Source organism: Procambarus clarkii, chromosome 82 (assembly GCF_040958095.1).
Source record: "Procambarus clarkii isolate CNS0578487 chromosome 82, FALCON_Pclarkii_2.0, whole genome shotgun sequence".
NCBI classification, from domain to species: domain Eukaryota; kingdom Metazoa; phylum Arthropoda; class Malacostraca; order Decapoda; family Cambaridae; genus Procambarus; species Procambarus clarkii.
In genome coordinates, this window is record NC_091231.1 from 14690990 (window position 1) to 14708505 (window position 17516).

Consider the following 17516-nt stretch of genomic DNA (forward strand, 5'->3'; position numbering starts at 1 on the left):
GTGCATCCAGGCATGGAGACCTCATCTTCAGAAAGACATAGCTGCTCTGAAGCCATGTCTCACCAGAGCTATGGAGCTGTGTCTTACCACAAAAATCATACCAGAGCTTAGTCATCTGTTGTATCAGGAACGGTTGAGGGCCACAGGGCTAACACCACAAACAGGGCGGACTTCATAGAAACCTTTAAAATACTAAACAATTTGGAGGATGTCGATCAGGACAATGTCTTCAAAAGACCAGATGTTACATGAACAAAGAGCAACGGGTTCACACTCAACAAGCCAGAATGTTGGACAGGAAATAGGAGATGCTTTTTCACCCATAGGGTTGTAAACCAGTGGAACCGCCTACCCGCCGAAGCAGCAAACGCCAAACCTCTGCTGGATTTTAAAATACAGCTGGAAAAGATCATCAGGGCAAATGGGGGGACCTTTGACAAGCCGCCGGCTTACTGCCCTCATCGAGGCCACTAGTGTTAGTGGCCCTCAGGTAAATTCAGTTCCCGGAGGGGTGTCCCCGCTCCTTCCTGTTGGGAAGTTCATCTATTGCAGTATCATACTATCATGCAATAGGAGCCACACATCTATGGTTCATCCAATAATATCAGCAGACTTCTAGATGTTACTACTGCTCGGCTTAGACTTACAAGTATCCCTCGGAATTCCCATTATCTGCTGATGTAGACCTGACCAAATGTAAACTGTGTATCAAGATTGTAACTTGCTTAGCTTAAGGAATTGTGGGGTTCAGTCCCTGAGTCCATTATGTGCCTCTGTAACCCTTTCCATTACCACCCACAAGATGGGTATGGGGTGCATAATAAATGAACTAAACTAAACTATTACAGTATTTGTACATTGACCTGTCGCTTGTCACTAAACTTAGTTAACTATTAACTTGATGAAATAATATTACCTTATACGCGAGAATAATTCTGAATACACAGCGATAAAATTGACGAATGCGGTTGGTCGGCCGCGTAGGCGAGCCTGGCCTGAGGACAGGCGGCGGTGTAGGCGAGCCTGGCCTGAGGACAGGCAACTGTAAATGCTTCTCCCTCCACATACTTCAAGTGGAAATAATTGCCAACAGAACCTAAATACCGAACCTACTATACGCCTAATTACAGAATATTAAATTAATTTATACACGATAAAAACTTTTTAATACACAGTACGTGAAAGTCGATGATAAATGCGTCTTGGGATGTGGGGGAGACGACCTCCGCGTTAACAAGCCTAGCCTAACAACGGGGTAGTTTAACACTCTGGGGAAGTGTATTCTCCATAATATCCTACCCATATAATGTTGGCAAATCATAATCCTCAAAATCTTCCACAATATCCGAGAGGGGACAGACTATTTAGCATTAGTGGAATACAAACATTTGAATAGAATTACAGAACCCGGATGAAAAAAAAATACGAAAACAATGACCCTCGGAGACATTACAAAATAGCGAACAAATGCATTAAGCATTGTAGGTGGAGGTAGACTATATATTCATGCGTACCTCCCAACTGCCGAGATATATTTAAAAAAAAAAAAAAAAAATCTTATCAGCCTTACCTACACGGGAGCGACGCACCACACGCCACCGCTGCTTCCTGACGACTGGCGGGGTCGGGGTCAGTGACCCGGTCACCCAACCGACCCAGAGACCCCCTGCCTAAAATTATTTGAACGCCATATTCAAATTCCTAGCGTATAGCGCCAGGAATGTGTAAATTAATATTTATATGCATTATAGGCCTTTCTAAAATAATTTATAGATCTGAATATCATATATTAGCTAACAAACAAATTATTTAAGTTAAGATTTTAATTATGCCAGATACAAATCTCATCGCACACAAGATGATTCGTCGGCGGATTTATTTTTTTATTATTTATTTATATATAAAAAAGTTTTTAAAATTCTTGTAAAGCCACTATAGCATGCATAGCGTTTCCGGTAGGTTCTTAATCCTATTTTTTCCCCCGGAGTATGACCCGCCAAATCGTTTAACAACCTATTCTCGGCTTGGTGAACAGTTAAGGATTGTCGCCCGGTCAGTCCTTCCCGGCCAGGATACGAATGCAAGTCAAAGGGCTGGCGAAGAGCCGGGCGAGTGCTTTACCACTGCGCCACAGAGACTGCTCCGTGGCGTAGTGGAATTTTGAATTTTGAAACCTGATTAATTAATTTAACACTGTAATGCGCCCAGCACTCTTGAAAAAAATAGCGCATTGTGCGCGCGGCATTTTGGGCTCTTGAGCGTAAACACCAAAAAGTGTGTAATCTTTTCACTCTCCTGACACCAATTCCTGAGCTACGTATTTCATTTTGGTATCAATGTGTTGGCAATAAAATACTCTACAAGATCATATGTATAAAATGTCCCCAAAGCATTAGCTATTCCACCACGAAATAAATAAAAACGTAGATCACTCGCCGTGACGCCCAAACAGCAACAAAATGTTCATACTCTTTTGTTTGTTGTCAGCTCCACATTAGTCCTACAGCGTTAAACTTTATATCAATGAACTCGCAATAAAATTCCCTACAGAGACATATGCATATAAATGTAGAATCATGATCGCGGCTCACACCAAGAGTGTGTGAAGTGGGCGATTACCCTCGTTGTGTCAACAACTCAATAGTCTCTCCACTAAGTTACAATACAATGCCGTTCTCCCAAATAGGCCATGTGCCTATTAGAGAAAACGGAAATTTAATGGCAAACATTTTCATACCAATCCCAAGTCGATCGAATAAGAATTGGATTTTATGTTTTTTTTTTTTTTTACATCGCGCGGCTATTTACAACGCGGCTACGGATTCCGTTTAAGCAAACCCGTCGTGTATTTACGACCCGGCTGTATTAAAGTGTTTAATTAACATAGATCAACCCAACCTAACGTAACCCAAATAAAACCAATCTAATCCAACCGAGCCCAATGCAGCCTAACCTTAATAACATAACCTAATACAGCCTAGCATAACAATACATCTGGATTTAAAACAGAAAATGAGTTTAGCCGAATCGTCTCGTGTCCGAGTGTAACCAGAACCCGACCAGTTGTGTACCTATACTGACCTAGCAAACAAACACCTGCAGACGAGGAGTCTCAATAACGTGGCTGAAATATGTTGACCAGACCACACACTAGAAAGTGAAGGGATGACGACGTTTCGGTCCGTTCTGGACCATTCTCAAATCGATTGTGAGAATGCACAATTGACTTGAGAATGGTCCAGGATGGACCGAAACGTCGTCATCCCTTCACTTTCTAGTGTGTGGTTTGGTCAACAAACACCTCACCTAACCAGACAAACACCCTCCTAACTCTTCCAAGCACACTGAGAGCCGTACCAAAGTAGGGAGGGTCCACAGACGAGAACGTGGTTGTAAGTATAGGTCCACAGACATGGGCTCCAGTGTCCATCATCTGGGTTATAGGGTAACAATGTGGGGGTAGAAATAGCCTAAGCTACTCTATCCCTTTCGATGTATATCTTTCTTATCTCAATAAACATACTTGAACTTGAAGGGCAACAGTGCATTGCTTTGCTCAGAGAGTATAATGCTGCTAACACAGCCCTGCCTTCAATATGCAAACTTTTCAGGATTATTTAATTAGCTAGGATTGACCTGAATTTACCAGAGGGTCACTATCTCTCAGTGAGGATAGGAAGCCGGCGGCTTGTCAAATGTTCCCTATTTGCCTTGGTGATTTTATCGAGCAATGTTTTATCATTTACTGCTTCGTCGGGTATGCGTTTCCACAACTGTATAATTCTATAGGAAAAAGCAAATATTTTCCATCCTTCAGTGTGGCTTGTTAAGATCGAAACCGTTGCTCCTTGTTCGTCTTACATCTAGCCTTTGAAGAAGTGTTCTGGGTCAATATCTTCCAAATTGTTCAGTAATTTAAAAGTTTTGCTGAGAGCAGCCCTGTCATTACACACATAAATCACAATAGCGTGATTCATCAAATGAACAAATCCACAAGGGCCTTGACGAGGATTCGAACCTGCGTCTGAGAGCATCCCAGACTGCCTTAATCGACTGTCATGTCTGGTCCCTGTGGCCCTCAACCGTTCCTGGTATGAAAGTTGATTTTGTTCGGAAAGGATTTTAGTCGCCCGGTGTTGAACTTTCTCCAAACAACACTACATTGTGGAACTAAACAGTTCCACAATGTAGGACAGATAACAAGAGATGTTTTTTCACCCATACTGTTGCTAACCAATAAAACTACCTACCCACCGAAGACGTAAATGCCAGAACATAAGTTCAATTCAAAATTTTTGTATTAAGGCAGATATTTTGTCCACGTTTTCCATGTATGACTAACCATTCTGTGATATGGGAATATTAGATAAACTTATAGCTTGTTTTTTTATCTACACTGTGTAATCTTTCATATAGATTAGGGTAGCAGTACATTGCTGTGTACACATAAGCTTGTTAATGCAAAAAAGTCAAGCTGGAAAAAATCCACAGGAATAATGGAGTGATCTTTGACAAGCCGCCGGCTTCCCGTACTCATCTAATTATACTCAGATTCAGATTCAGATGTTTATTCAGGTAAGGTATATACATACAAGTGATGTTACATTAATGGATTGATATATAGATAGAGCTAGTACATACAATGCCTAAAGCCACTATTACGCAATGCGTTTCGGGCAAGAAAAACATTAATATCTAGAACTTAATACTAATTGAGCATAAAGAATAAAAAGTGTTGAGAACAAATACAAATAAAGATAAAAAAAGGGGGAACATGACTGAAAAAGCAGCACAAATACAATAGGTTGACAAACAGTGTTGATTAAAAAAAAGAAAATGAAAAAAAAAAGAAAATAACAGACATGGGTTGACAATAGAGGAGTGAGGTAGATTACAGGGAATTTATTAGGTAGTGTTTAGTTTTTATCTTAAACTGGTTGAGCGAGGTACAGTCTTTAACATGGTTGGGAAGGTCATTCCACATTCTGGGCCCCTTGATTTGCAGAGCATTTCTAGTTTGATTAAGACGTACTCTAGGAATATCAAAACTGTACTTATTTCTGGTGTGGTGCTCATGGGTTCTGTTACAACCTTCTATGAAGCTCACCTAATTGTGCTTGCGGGGGTTGAGCTCTGGCTCTTTGGTCCCGCCCCTCAACCGTCAATCAACTGGTGTACAGATTCCTGAGCCTACTGTGCTCTATCATATCTACATTTGAAACTGTGTATGGAGTCAGCCTCCACCACATCACTGCCTAATGCATTCCATTTACTAACTACTCTGACACTGAAAAAGTTCTTTCTTATGTTTCTGTGGCTCATTTGGGTACTCGGCTTCCACCTGTGTCCCCTTATGCGTGGGCTTCGGGAGAGAGGGTTGGCGTGAGTTTTAATCCCTCCCTTTCCACCCAAGAAGCAAATTAGAGATCAGCCCAAGCTTCGTCTTGAGGCAAAGCTCAACGCCTTAAGCCATATTGATGCTCTGTCCACAGAGCATTCTCTCTCTCTCAAATCATATACACTGATGGTTCCCTACACTGCACTCACATAATATAAAAAATCACATCACATAAAAAAAAATAATGACGGAGGGTAATCCATCGTTCCTAAGATGAACATATACAGAGCGAAAACGTCATCGGTCAAACAAATTTGTGATGAGCCTAATAAAAATAATATATTTATAACCTAACAATAAAAAATATAATGTATTATTCTATAGTATATAAGGAGTTATATATATACCTGTACATCCAAATTAAATTAATATTGATTTTACTTGGTAACGCGTTTCATATTCCAAGACGAGGTGGACCGCTGCGTTTCATGGCTCCTTTCTGTTGATGGTCGTCCACTAAGGTCGCCAGCATGGATCAGGTAAGACAGTTATTTCGTGATTTATGTTGATATTAGGCCTCGGATTGATGTTAAAGGGTACAATATTTTTGCTTTGTGAACTTCTGATCACCGAGAAGTGCCAAAGTTATATATTTAATAAGATAGAATGAAGATATGTAGCGTGGTGAGAGGAAGCCCGAACACGTGTTGATACAAGGCGGGCCGCTAAGGCCTTCCTCCTCATCCCTGATCCTTATCCTGATTCCTTCTAAGTGCTATATAGTCGTAATGGCTTTGCGCCTTCTGATTTTTTTTTGTATTATAGACCTAACGGGTTCAGTGTGGGATTTACCATTACTCTTGAAGCTCTTGTTTGGCGGGTCCGTCTTATTTACCCAAAGCTTCCTAGCATTACGTGAGTAATGAACTATGGTATATTTATTGCCTATAATGTTGGTGCTGAATATAGAATATGAAACATTTTCTTTGAAATATGATTTTATAAGGAAATTGGGTCCATCTAATTACCCTAAGCCACAATATTATCGCTTGGAGCGGCAACTTTATAGCATCACCTGGCACTTAGTTTCGTCTAATTTCGTTATAAAATATTATTTCAAGAGTTAAAATGTTTTTTCATGTTCTACATTCAGCACCAACATTATAGTGAGTAAATATATCATTTCATTACTTACATAATGCTAGGAAGCTTTGGGTAGATTTGTGTAATTAAACAGTGTGTGTTTGTCAGCTAAAAGACTGGATACTCAAACTTCCTCTAGTGATGCTATGAGTGGGTGCTGGTGTACATTTAGGTCATTTAGTGTCGATCGCGTGACACTGGTGCAGACATGACCAGTAAGTGCTGGGCACTCTTACTTTCCTCCATGTATTTCAGCTAAACATTTTTTTACACCTGTTATACAATAAGCTTCATATGTACTTAAACAATTTTTTGTGTAATGGAATATACATTTGCCTTAGGGTTTTGGAACAAATTTTGTTAACAATTGCCATTAAATGTGGTTGTAAATAAATGGTTCATTTATTGCCTTAAGAGAATCCATCATTTTTTAGGCGATTATCATTGACTATAGATGGCTGCAGGGTCGTGAAGACTTTAATACAGTCTATCGGAGAATAGTTGAATCTGCACGTTAATTGCATACTAGTAATTGTTATACCTTACTGGTTCTGCAGTCTCAATGCACATGCCAACCCAATTCCCACCCTTGGTTCTGTAATTCTATTTAGTTATTGCTTAACAAAAATAATTCAGTTTACATTATTGTTTAATGTTATGAATTGACTAAAGTAAAGGTATGTATATAGTTTACATAATCACAAGATTTATAATGTTAAGGGGGCAACTTGGAAATGTTGTTTGTCAACCAAACTTTTTTTTACTAGTTGTATATAAGAGCTGCAACTGTTCTACATTTCAGTATTGCACCCCAAATAGTAAGGGAGGGATTTTTTTTGTTTTTTTCAACAAATTTTACACTAAATATCCTACTTCTACCACAAGATTCAAATGACATCATTTCTATGACACTCGTATATCATATTAGCAGGGATTTTTATAAAAAGGATTATCCAAAATGTTTAGTTTTACTAATATAAGTAGTCAAAGTTCCCCAAAAATACATGCCAATATTTCATGGTTTGCAAATATTTGTGAAATCAATAAATGAACTTAGGTATAACGTGCTTTACAAAGGTTGTAGACGTAAACTTTACATATAAGGTGTAAATTGAAAAAAATTAGAGTAGCAGCAATTTTGTTACTTGACAATAAATAAGATCAAAGTTCCTGCCACCTGTGGTTGAAGTTGATTTCAACCACAGCCTCGGTTGATTGGTTGATTGGCTTTTGACCAATTTACTCCAAAATTTTTATCCTTACAGATAGGCTTACGTTCTGTAAGGTGTAAAAGTTTCATGCAAATTGGCTGATAAAAAATGAGAACTAGATTTTTTTTTTTTTGGCATAAAACTGAATATTTAAATACTTTATTATATGCTTTTGTGATAGCTTAGTCAGACATGATTTCAGTTGACACTTGTTTGATAATTTTTGGCCATTTTGGAAAATTTGACACAATTCAATATTTTTTCTCCCTTCCTATTTATGCCACGATGCCGAGACTTGGGCCAGTTGAACCCAATTTCATATACAACTAGTGTATACAAATTGGCTAGTCAAAAAGTTTGATTGAAATCGAACCAGTTTCATTTTTGCATATTTTCGTACTACGCCCCTTAATAAGATTTAAACCTAATTTTTAAATTGTGAACCACTTCAAACTTCAAATTTTGAATGGAGCAGTGTTTAACATTGTGGGTACAGAAGGCCTGGGAAGCCAGCAGGTAGCAGTTTAACATATCACTTTAGTAGTTCTCTACTAGTTTTCTACAAAATGTTTAGTGTTATTTCATGTTATTTCAGTCAAACCTGGCAGTGTTGCACAAAGTGTTAACCTTTACAATAGTATACTATTATCAATAGTTCCATGATTGCATTTTTATTCTTATTGTTCAGTATGTCCATTCTAATGCCTTTGTAATTTTAAAATTACGTAAGGTTTCGCTTAAGGACTAGAGTAATCTGTTGAAGCACTAATGTCCTTCCTCCTCATGAGAAGGCCAAGGTGTTAAACCGTACAAACTTTTCTAGCAGTTTTGTTGTATTCATGCCAGTATTTTTTATGCATTTAGTTTTTTAAAAGACTTGTAAGATGACTGAGTAGGAAATCTGTCATTTCCACAGTCTTGACTTAAATGTATTTACCTACAAATTTCACTGTGGTTTGCTATATAATTTAGGGAGTGTTGGGGACGGGTGGCTAGAAAAAAAAATGCCTTCATAAAAGTTGAAAGCATTAGGCCAGTAATGATATGAGGCTGACCTAGAGTGAGTATCTAATGATTAAGCCAAGCCAGCAATATACAGAGGCTGTAAGGAGGGCAAATAGATTTATGGGTATTTATTTGTAGCTCTTAACTTGAATAAAGAAGGCTGTACAGACCTATGAAATTCACTAGTGTTCTATTGAGTATTGCATACATTTCTGGGAGAAGATAATGACACAAACAAGATCAATATCGAGTAATGAAGCACTGTAATACAAAATTTATCGTCTCGCATAAATGAGTAATTTAATTTTAAAATCAAAGTAAATGATGATGATTATGAAATTTTTAAATTTTGTTAATAGTAAAAAGGCTGCAATGATTACAGAATTAGACCGATTCACTAATGAGGCTAAATAATTTTTCTTTAATAGTGATAAACATATAGTAAAAACGCTTAAAAACAAGGCCTTTGTCAGTGCCTGCACCTTTGTTGCCCTGTATTCCTTACATAAACAGCCTAGTTTAAATCTAATGGTCTGTTGCTATTTGTAATAATCTGATAAATATGTTCCAGACTGTTTATATAAATGAGCAATAGGTATATTTTTAAATTTTATTTTAATTTGAATATTGAACTCTTATTTTATTCAAAACAAATTTGCCAGATTAAACAGAAGACAAAGGATGCTGATACTATCATGCTTTAAGAAAGTAGTATTAAATCATACCTATATGATCACTAAAAATACACATGTTAGACTTGTAAATTGTTTAATATTAGACTAAGGTTATAGTACTACTTGTTACATAACATGGACTATTGTCATCCATAAGCCTTAACCTTGGTTAACCCTACACTGGGTTTTATTTGTTAATCTTATACAGCTGAGATTGAAGTTAAAGTATTGGATACTAAATAACACTGCGAGTTTATAAAATTAGTTTTATCACAATATAAATTGGCTAACCCTAGCTTAGGATTTAAAGTTAAATTGTAATTCAACTACACATTAGAGATAGCAACATTGTTACATAATTTGTTTAGCACTAGTAAACTTTTATTAACCGAGCAGCTGATTACAGAGCGAGCGAGCCTTCCAGAAGCAGCCGCTTGTTTTCCTGAACCGAAAGAAGGTTCTGGGAAAGAGGCCACGTGGCCTAAGACATACCCGACAGGTGGGACTTGGCTTCAAGGCCCCCCGTGAGGTAAGGAGGCACTCAGCACATGGCAGCCTCTGTAGGAGGTAGCCACTAGCAGGCATAGGCATGTTGGCTTAGGCCTGTTTGCATTGTCTGGTTGTTGCCTGTCTCCCTCCACCTCCTTCCCCCCCCCCCCATTCACCACTAGTGCCACATGTGACCTCTAGCACACTACCTGTCCAGTGTGTCGTGTGGGAAAACAATGGTATTGGAGAAGGAACACGTATCAAAGCGGAAGTGTGTAATGTTCGTTGTTTTTCATAATCCTTTGCTCACTTTGGTCAGTGTTCTTTCTCCGTACTGAGAGTTCTTTCCTACCTGTTCCTGCATGATGTGTGTGTGTAACCTTTAACATTGGCACCTTGCATGGTTGTTCCAGACCGAGAAGGCTTTCCAGAAGCAGCCCACAGTCTTCCTTAACTCCAAGACAGCCAAAGAAAAGGGAGGCAAAACAAAGCGCCATTTGCGTAAGGTTGGCCTGGGCTTCAAGACTCCCCGTGAGGTAGTAATATAGTGGCTTATTTTTGTACTTATTTACAATATAATTTGTCTTTAGCATTATATTTTTGTTAAATTATTCCTGCCTCTTGCAGGTAGATGTAGTTTGCCAGCATGTTGTGAATTTTAATATTTATTGCTCTATTTTTTACATTAAAGTTTTTTGGTTGTGCAGTAGTATAGCTAATCACAATACAATGTTAGTAATGGAAATTAGTTAATTTTTAAAACATGAAATATTGAAAATCATAATTTTAGAATAAATTTGTTAATGGATTCTAGAACTAAATACAGTACAATACTAGAATAAAATTTACATATATATTGTGTGTGTATATATATATATATATATATATATATATATATATATATATATATATATATATATATATATATATACAATTAATTTTGGTAACATTCTTTTAAACATATTTTGTTGAAATCGACAAAGTTTTAGATTTGGGATTCTGGCAAGAATCTTCTTGATATTCCTTATGTTTTTCTTCACTGAAGCAGGAAGATTAAAAATTAACTCTCCAAAGTTCATTTTTATTTATTTGGATCTGACGCCTAGTGATGCATTTCGTAAGGTCACACCTAACGTTCTCAAAGACAAATTCTTTTGTGTAGCACCTGATTATATCCTCAAATGGTGAGGTGGTAGGTGACATGGATAAATGACATACATGGGGTATTAATGGGGTCCTATATAATGGGGTAGTAAATTAATTGTCCCTTTTGTCAATTTATGTACGATGGCTCACATCATTACTATACTATCTAAACAGGAGGATGGGATGAGATAAATACTGGTCTCATATCTCTTACCTGTTAAGCATCTTCATTACTTTACACTTACTGGCAGCATCCTACAGTCTTCAGTTCTTTCTCCCTCATTAACTTTGCATCACCTGCAAACATTGACATGTATGAGCTTGCTCAAGCTGGTAGGTCATCTTTATTAATTAGAAAGAGCAACGGTCTTAAGAAGTAAAATAGGAACTGCCTCATAAGGGCTAATAGGCTTTTTGCAATTACAGTGGGCCTTGTGCTCTTAATTACTTGGGTGAGATCAGCTCCTAGAGCTCTTTTCTTACAACTTTTGTATCTGATGTATTTATATTTACAGACTTAAGTACTGTATTGTCATACTTTTGAAGTATGACAGTAACTTTCGACACCCGTAGTTAGTGCTCTTTACTTGCTTGCCACTGCATAAGTGTGTTTTGTTTATTCCCTTAGTATCTTATACATAGTAATCTCCATTTTGTCCTTGTAGTGATTATTTTAATACATTAGGAAAATGGGCATCATTCTTAATGAACTGCAGTGTTGAAACTAAGGCTGCGGACATCGTCAATAGATTCACAGGATAATGTGGTTATCATCATTTGAATACTTAAACAATTGCTGTTTAGGTTTTACATGTATGATGCAAATGTGGATATGCAAATCAAGAAAAACAATGAAACATTTGTGGATAAAACAGTACACGCCAGCAAAGTTGAGCACCTGGCGTTGACAAGTGACAGACACTGCTTGCAGGGCTCCTCCACCCAGTGAATCGATAAATATTCAATTATTTTTGCATTTATCTTACATTTTGCATACAAATTAATAATTCTATAAGGAAAAATTATTTATTGGGATTTTTTTTTGCACATAGGCAGGTATAACAATTTCTCCATCACTGGGTATGTCCTGGTATATTTATGCTGTAAGCTCAAACTGCAAATTCAAAGTCAATTTCATCAATTTTTTTTATTTATATTTTATCCCGTGTCTTGTCGTTAAATGGATTTTTCCCATTAAGGTCAACCTGAAAATTTTCCCATGCCACTACATACCAATTAGTGGTGTGTTGTAAACGTCAGGAAGAGTAATATATTCACAGATCCTGTGGGCCACTATGTGGGGCTTGCATTGAAGCTGAATATAACATGTAATGGACTAAACATTTTCTGAAGCTTTGTTTTTTCAGAGTTGTATTAAATTTAACAAAATTGTAATTATTCTTATGCAAATAAATCTTATTAATGTCTGTTTTATAGGCAGTTGAGGGTACGTACATTGACAAGAAGTGCCCCTTCACTGGCAATGTGTCGATTCGTGGTCGCATCTTGACTGGAGTGGTTCAAAAGATGAAGATGCAGCGCACCATAACAATCCGAAGGGATTACCTTCATTATGTGAAGAAGTATAATAGGTGAGTGTTTTGTACGGTGGACACTAATTTAATAATGGGATAGCATTGTTGGGTGCTGCATGAGGACATGGTAGGAAAGGTCAGATGGTTTATACTGTTTCAAGTTTTATCCTGGTAGTAAATCTCATACAACAGTTTGTGTGATAAATAATCCAGGAAGAAAAATGATCCTCACAGATCCAGTGAGCCCTGTGTTAGGTACTCACTTTGAAGCTGAGGATTACATGTGTATTTTGATTCATTTTTGTTTGTAGTGTTGAAGTTGCTAGTTGTTATACTTCAGTTTTTTTCCTCTGCTTCTTAATATCTTCCCCCCCTCCCACCTCTTTCCAGCCCTGGTTCTTAATCTTCACCCCGGAAGCACCTCAAGGTAACCTCCCTTTCCAGCCTGTTGCCATTGTGAGGGGGGCTTGGTGGGCAGCTGTTTGAGTGTGATGCTCTTAAAGGACAGCTTGTCCTCTTGTTCTTTTGAAACCTTGTGCTCCTGCTGCTGTCTTAACTCTTCACAAAAGCTGGTCGCTTTTTCCTCTTCATCATGGTTTCAATTTTCCTCCTTACCTCTTCTTTCCGATTGTTCCCTTCCTACCAACTTTTTGCCATTCTTGAATATTCTTTCCAATATCTTCTGTTTTGATGTGAGGTGTTTGGGGAGGTGCACACTCGCCCATAGACCTGTGGTACCTGACATTGTCGATGTGTTAATTAGGTGTTAATTAATAAAGTATATGGCAGGATAGTGCTGGGAAGAATACATTAAATAAGCAATTTGATGTGATACGGAGTGTTAGTTGTGGTGGTAAGCATGCATGACGAGGCAAGTGAGAGGGGTGTATATATGGTATTTATATTCTGTACTTTAAGTCTGAAACCCTTTGTCTTGAAAATTTAATTTATCTGGTAATATTTCATTTTACAGGTTTGAAAAGAGGCATAGGAATATGTCGGTTCATCTTTCTCCATGCTTCAGGTACGTGGAAGTTTTATATGCAACTTTACATCAATAAACAGTAATCACATTTGTCATGACATTCATGAACAAAATATTTACACTTCTAAAACATGGAAATGTAGATCTCACTTAAAGTTAACCTGATTTTGTTGTAGGTTTTAACAAACTTTTTTAATTTTATTCTCTAATATTTAGAAAATAGGATGTCACACGTTACGCCTTTTGCAAAGGCATATTGATTTTGAGTATTTATATCTTGTCAGTTACCACTTAACAAAATCAAATGAGTTGATATTGTAAACACTTGGCAGGGGGTTAGGAGTCATTACTTTAAGCAAACTTAAAGCACTGTTTCTAAAGTAAATACATCAATGTAATTAACAGGAAGCAAGCCTGTGCATTAGCAGACCAAAAGCTGGAAATGCCGGGTTTAGGAAGTAGTTACATACTGCATCCATAGTGTCCAGACCTTGTAGGACAGTGTTGTGTAGAATTTAGATTTGAAAATATAGTATATTTTAATGTGTTTAATAATACTGATTGTACAGAGACTGTCTGTCATGGAGAATTAGCTATGCATTTATAGATCTGTGATTAACAAAATACTTGGTTATGTTTTAATTGTAATGTTCTAACTTTTGTTTTCAGGGATGTAAAGCCTGGAGATATTGTGACTGTTGGAGAATGCCGACCTCTGTCAAAGACTGTTCGTTTCAATGTCCTGAAAGTCAGTAAGGCCCCTGGCACAAAAAAACAGTTCCAGAAGTTCTAAATAAATATCAAAATAAGACTATAATATTTGACTTAACCCTTTGGTGTGTGGGACTTTATTTTAATTGTCTTGAATGGTGGATCTGTAAATCTTCTACTGATGCTAATGTACCTTACCTTGCGATGATTTCGGGGTTTATCCTCCCCGCGGCCCGGTCCTCGACCAGGAATGCAAGATGATTAGAGCTATTATCTTTGTTAGTTTCTCACTTTTCACTTTTATAAAATAAGGAGGCATCAGCTTGGAAAGGAACTACATTGAAGGTTATAGATATAATGGAAATTTATATTTATAAATTATTTATTATAGGTAAATAAGCTCCACACAGCAGTACACCTTCGCTTCACGAGACAGGTGTAGAGTATGGAGCCTTTTTCATATATCCTGTGCTTTACTTCAGTCTGCCTTATCCCACTTGCATCTCTTAAATATCCTATTTTCAGGATGGTGGAAAACTATGCTTTCTGACAATTACAACAGTTGTCAATACTTTCTGAATCGGATTCTTTCCAAGTACAGTATTGTAAGAGAGCTTGAACGTTCTCCTAACCAATCACCGGCAACTCGTGGTGCAATTTGGCCATATTTTTTCATCATATCCTGGTGTATGCCGAGCCTACAAATGTGAAGGAAAACTTGAATGATCAAGCCATAAATCTCTTGAACTATTGACAAACAGGGTTTGAACCTGCAATTTTGTTTATCTTTTCTTCCCACTTTCTCAATCCCCCGTTATGGTACATTTGTACCATAGTAAGCATTAGTAACAAGGTGTTTTGTTACTAACGCTTTAACAAATCTCAAGTGTCCTATTTGTCTTATTACGAACATTCATGCATTGATCGTTTGATTTTAAATTCTTATTAATCATAACGCCCAGATCCCTTTCACAATCTCCACACCATCTAGCTCGTATCTTGCAACTATCATTATTACCTAGCCTCAAAACTTTACATTTATCAGCATTAAACTCCATCTGCCAATCTTTTGACCATTTCAAAACCCTATTTAGATCGACTTGAAGTAATAGTGAATCTTCTTCCATGTTCATTTCCCTACCGAAATTACTGACCTTGTATCTTGAAGTTCCAGCTCTGGAATTCTTCCCTATGAATTGTATAGATTCCTGTTACTATTTTGTATGAAGTGATCGCCTCACCTTTTTTTTTCCTATCTTCTAGTTTTGGCATCTTTAATGCCTATATATAACCTCTCCTCGTAGTTCTAGGAGCCATTTAGTAGCATATTTTTGCACCTTTAACAGTTTGTTGATGTGTTTAAGATATGGGCACCATACAACTGCTGCATATTCCAGCTTTGGTCTAACAAAAAGTCGTGAATAATTTCTTTAATATTTCGCCATCCATGTATTGAAAAGCAATTCTGAAGTTAGAAAGTATAACATATGCTCTTTGTGGTTCTCAGGTGATAGTTTTCTATCTAGCACCATCCTTAGATCTCTTTATCTGAATTCTTTAAATATTTCTCACAATTTATAGGTTGTGTGGGATTTGTATTCTCTTATTCCACATTCCATAACATAGCATTTATCCACATTAAATTCCATTTGCCAAGTGGTGCTCCAGACAGTTATTTTGTCCAGGTGTATAAGGGTATACAATCATCTAAGTTTCTTGTCTTCCCTATTATTTTAGCATCTTCAGCAAACATGTTCATATAATTCTGTATTCCTTCTGGTAGATCGCATTTCAACCCGTCCTTGACTCTAGAAGTCCATTACATCCAGCGGTCGACCCCACAGACGCATTCATAAATTTTTACATGCTGCTCATTCAAAACGGAAATGTTCTCAAATATAAATTAATATTATATTACATTGGCATATTGTGCATATATAGGCATAGGTTAGGTGTTTAGGTTCTGTTGGCGATTATTTGCATTTGTAGTGCGTGGGTGAAGCATTTACAGCGTTGTGCTACATAGCCTTCCCGGTTTGGTGCCTTCTATTGATAATTACTTACTTACAGCGTTGTGATTCGAAAAACATGTAGTTCGTTCAAAAAACAACGTTCCAGATGTCTCTCCAGTCCTTCAACTCCGTGGTACTCTTGTGGCGGACCCAGTGACGGTCGCGACCGAACTGGGTTCCCACTTCGATTGTTAGCTCCGGGTTCTCATCTTCCTCAATCCTTCCTTCCATGGTAAGCCCGTTCTTAAATCTCATCTCTCAGATTTCCACACTCGTCTCTGACTTTTCTATAACGATCCCTTCACTCTCTGAACTTCAGTCTGCTCTTGCCCTCTGCGGTTTTACGGCAGCGGGCTCAGATGACATTATGATATGTTTCACCATCTCCCTCCATGCGTATCTCAGTTTTTACTGACTGTAAGACCGGGTCTGGGAGTCGTCGTCAGTTCCTGAGGACAGACTCGATGTCGTTATACTCCCTATTCGAAAACCGGAGTCTCGGGACATCCCCTAAGGACTTCCGCCATATTGCCCTCACGAGTTATGTCTGCAAAATCTTTGAACGTATGACCAATGTTCGTCTGATGTGGTTCTTGGAATACTATTACCACCTCTCTCCTTATCAATTTGGTTTTCGCAAGTGCCGCAGCACGATTGATGTCATTTGGAGGTCTATATTCGTACTGCTTTTGCTGCAAAGACCTCCGTTGTTGCTGTCCTTTTTGACCTGGAAAAAGAGTTACAACACCTGGAGATACCATATTCTATCCCAACTTCGTTCTTTTGGCCTTCGTTGTAATCTCCCTCTCTTCCTCCAAAGGTTCCTCTCTCGTCGTTCCTTTAGAGTGAGGCTTGGTGCCACTCTCCCTGCCTCTGTTCGGCATTACGAAGGTGTATCCCAAGGTAGTGTTCTGAGCACTACTATTTTTTCTGGTTGCTCTCAATGGTCTTCTTTCCTCCCGTCCTTCTGGCATCTTCTCCCCGCTCTATGTTGACGATCCTTACCTTTGCGGTCAGGGTGATGATTCGCTTCTCCTTCAACGGCAGCATCAACTTGCGATTGATGCCGTGTCGTATCGTCTTGGACTATCAATCATGGCTTCAAGTTCTCTGCGACTAATACTTGTGCTATGACTTTTCTCGGAAGCAAGTCGTTCTTCGTCCCTCTGTCGTTTTATGGTCATGTCCTTGTGTATAAGGATTCCGCTAAGCTTTGGGGGTTAATCTTTGACACTCGTTTGTCTTGGTCACCCCATATCTCTTGCCT

At 38.0% G+C, this 17516-nt stretch overlaps 2 protein-coding genes across 7 annotated transcripts in view; one reads left to right on the top strand and one right to left on the bottom strand.

The window, feature by feature from the left end:
- Positions 1-5630, bottom strand: part of LOC123764436 (intraflagellar transport protein 74 homolog) — a 42231-nt gene extending 36601 nt beyond the window's left edge. For 2 of the 5 annotated variants that reach the window (XM_069316125.1, XM_045752295.2), the window contains exon 1: positions 5548-5630. The gene's annotated coding sequence lies outside the window, so the exon portion shown is untranslated. Of the gene's footprint in view, positions 1-1570; positions 1702-5107 lie in introns of all 5 variants that reach the window. The other 3 variants (XM_045752294.2, XM_045752296.2, XM_069316126.1) reach the window with 3 other exon arrangements.
- Positions 5631-5777: 147 nt separating this feature from the next.
- Positions 5778-14337, top strand: RpS11 (ribosomal protein S11). 2 transcript variants are annotated; one of them, XM_045752297.2, is made up of 5 exons: positions 5778-5877; positions 10274-10396; positions 12444-12598; positions 13515-13565; positions 14196-14337. In XM_045752297.2, exons 1-5 carry the CDS (start codon positions 5869-5871, stop codon positions 14317-14319), a joined length of 462 nt encoding a protein of 153 aa, XP_045608253.1. In that variant the 5' UTR covers positions 5778-5868; the 3' UTR covers positions 14320-14337. The 2 variants fall into 2 exon arrangements, with proteins under 2 accessions (XP_045608253.1, XP_045608254.1); XM_045752298.2 differs by lacking the exon at positions 10274-10396 and adding an exon at positions 9778-9900 and having other exon boundaries at positions 5800-5877.
- The last annotated feature ends 3179 nt before the right edge of the window (positions 14338-17516 follow it).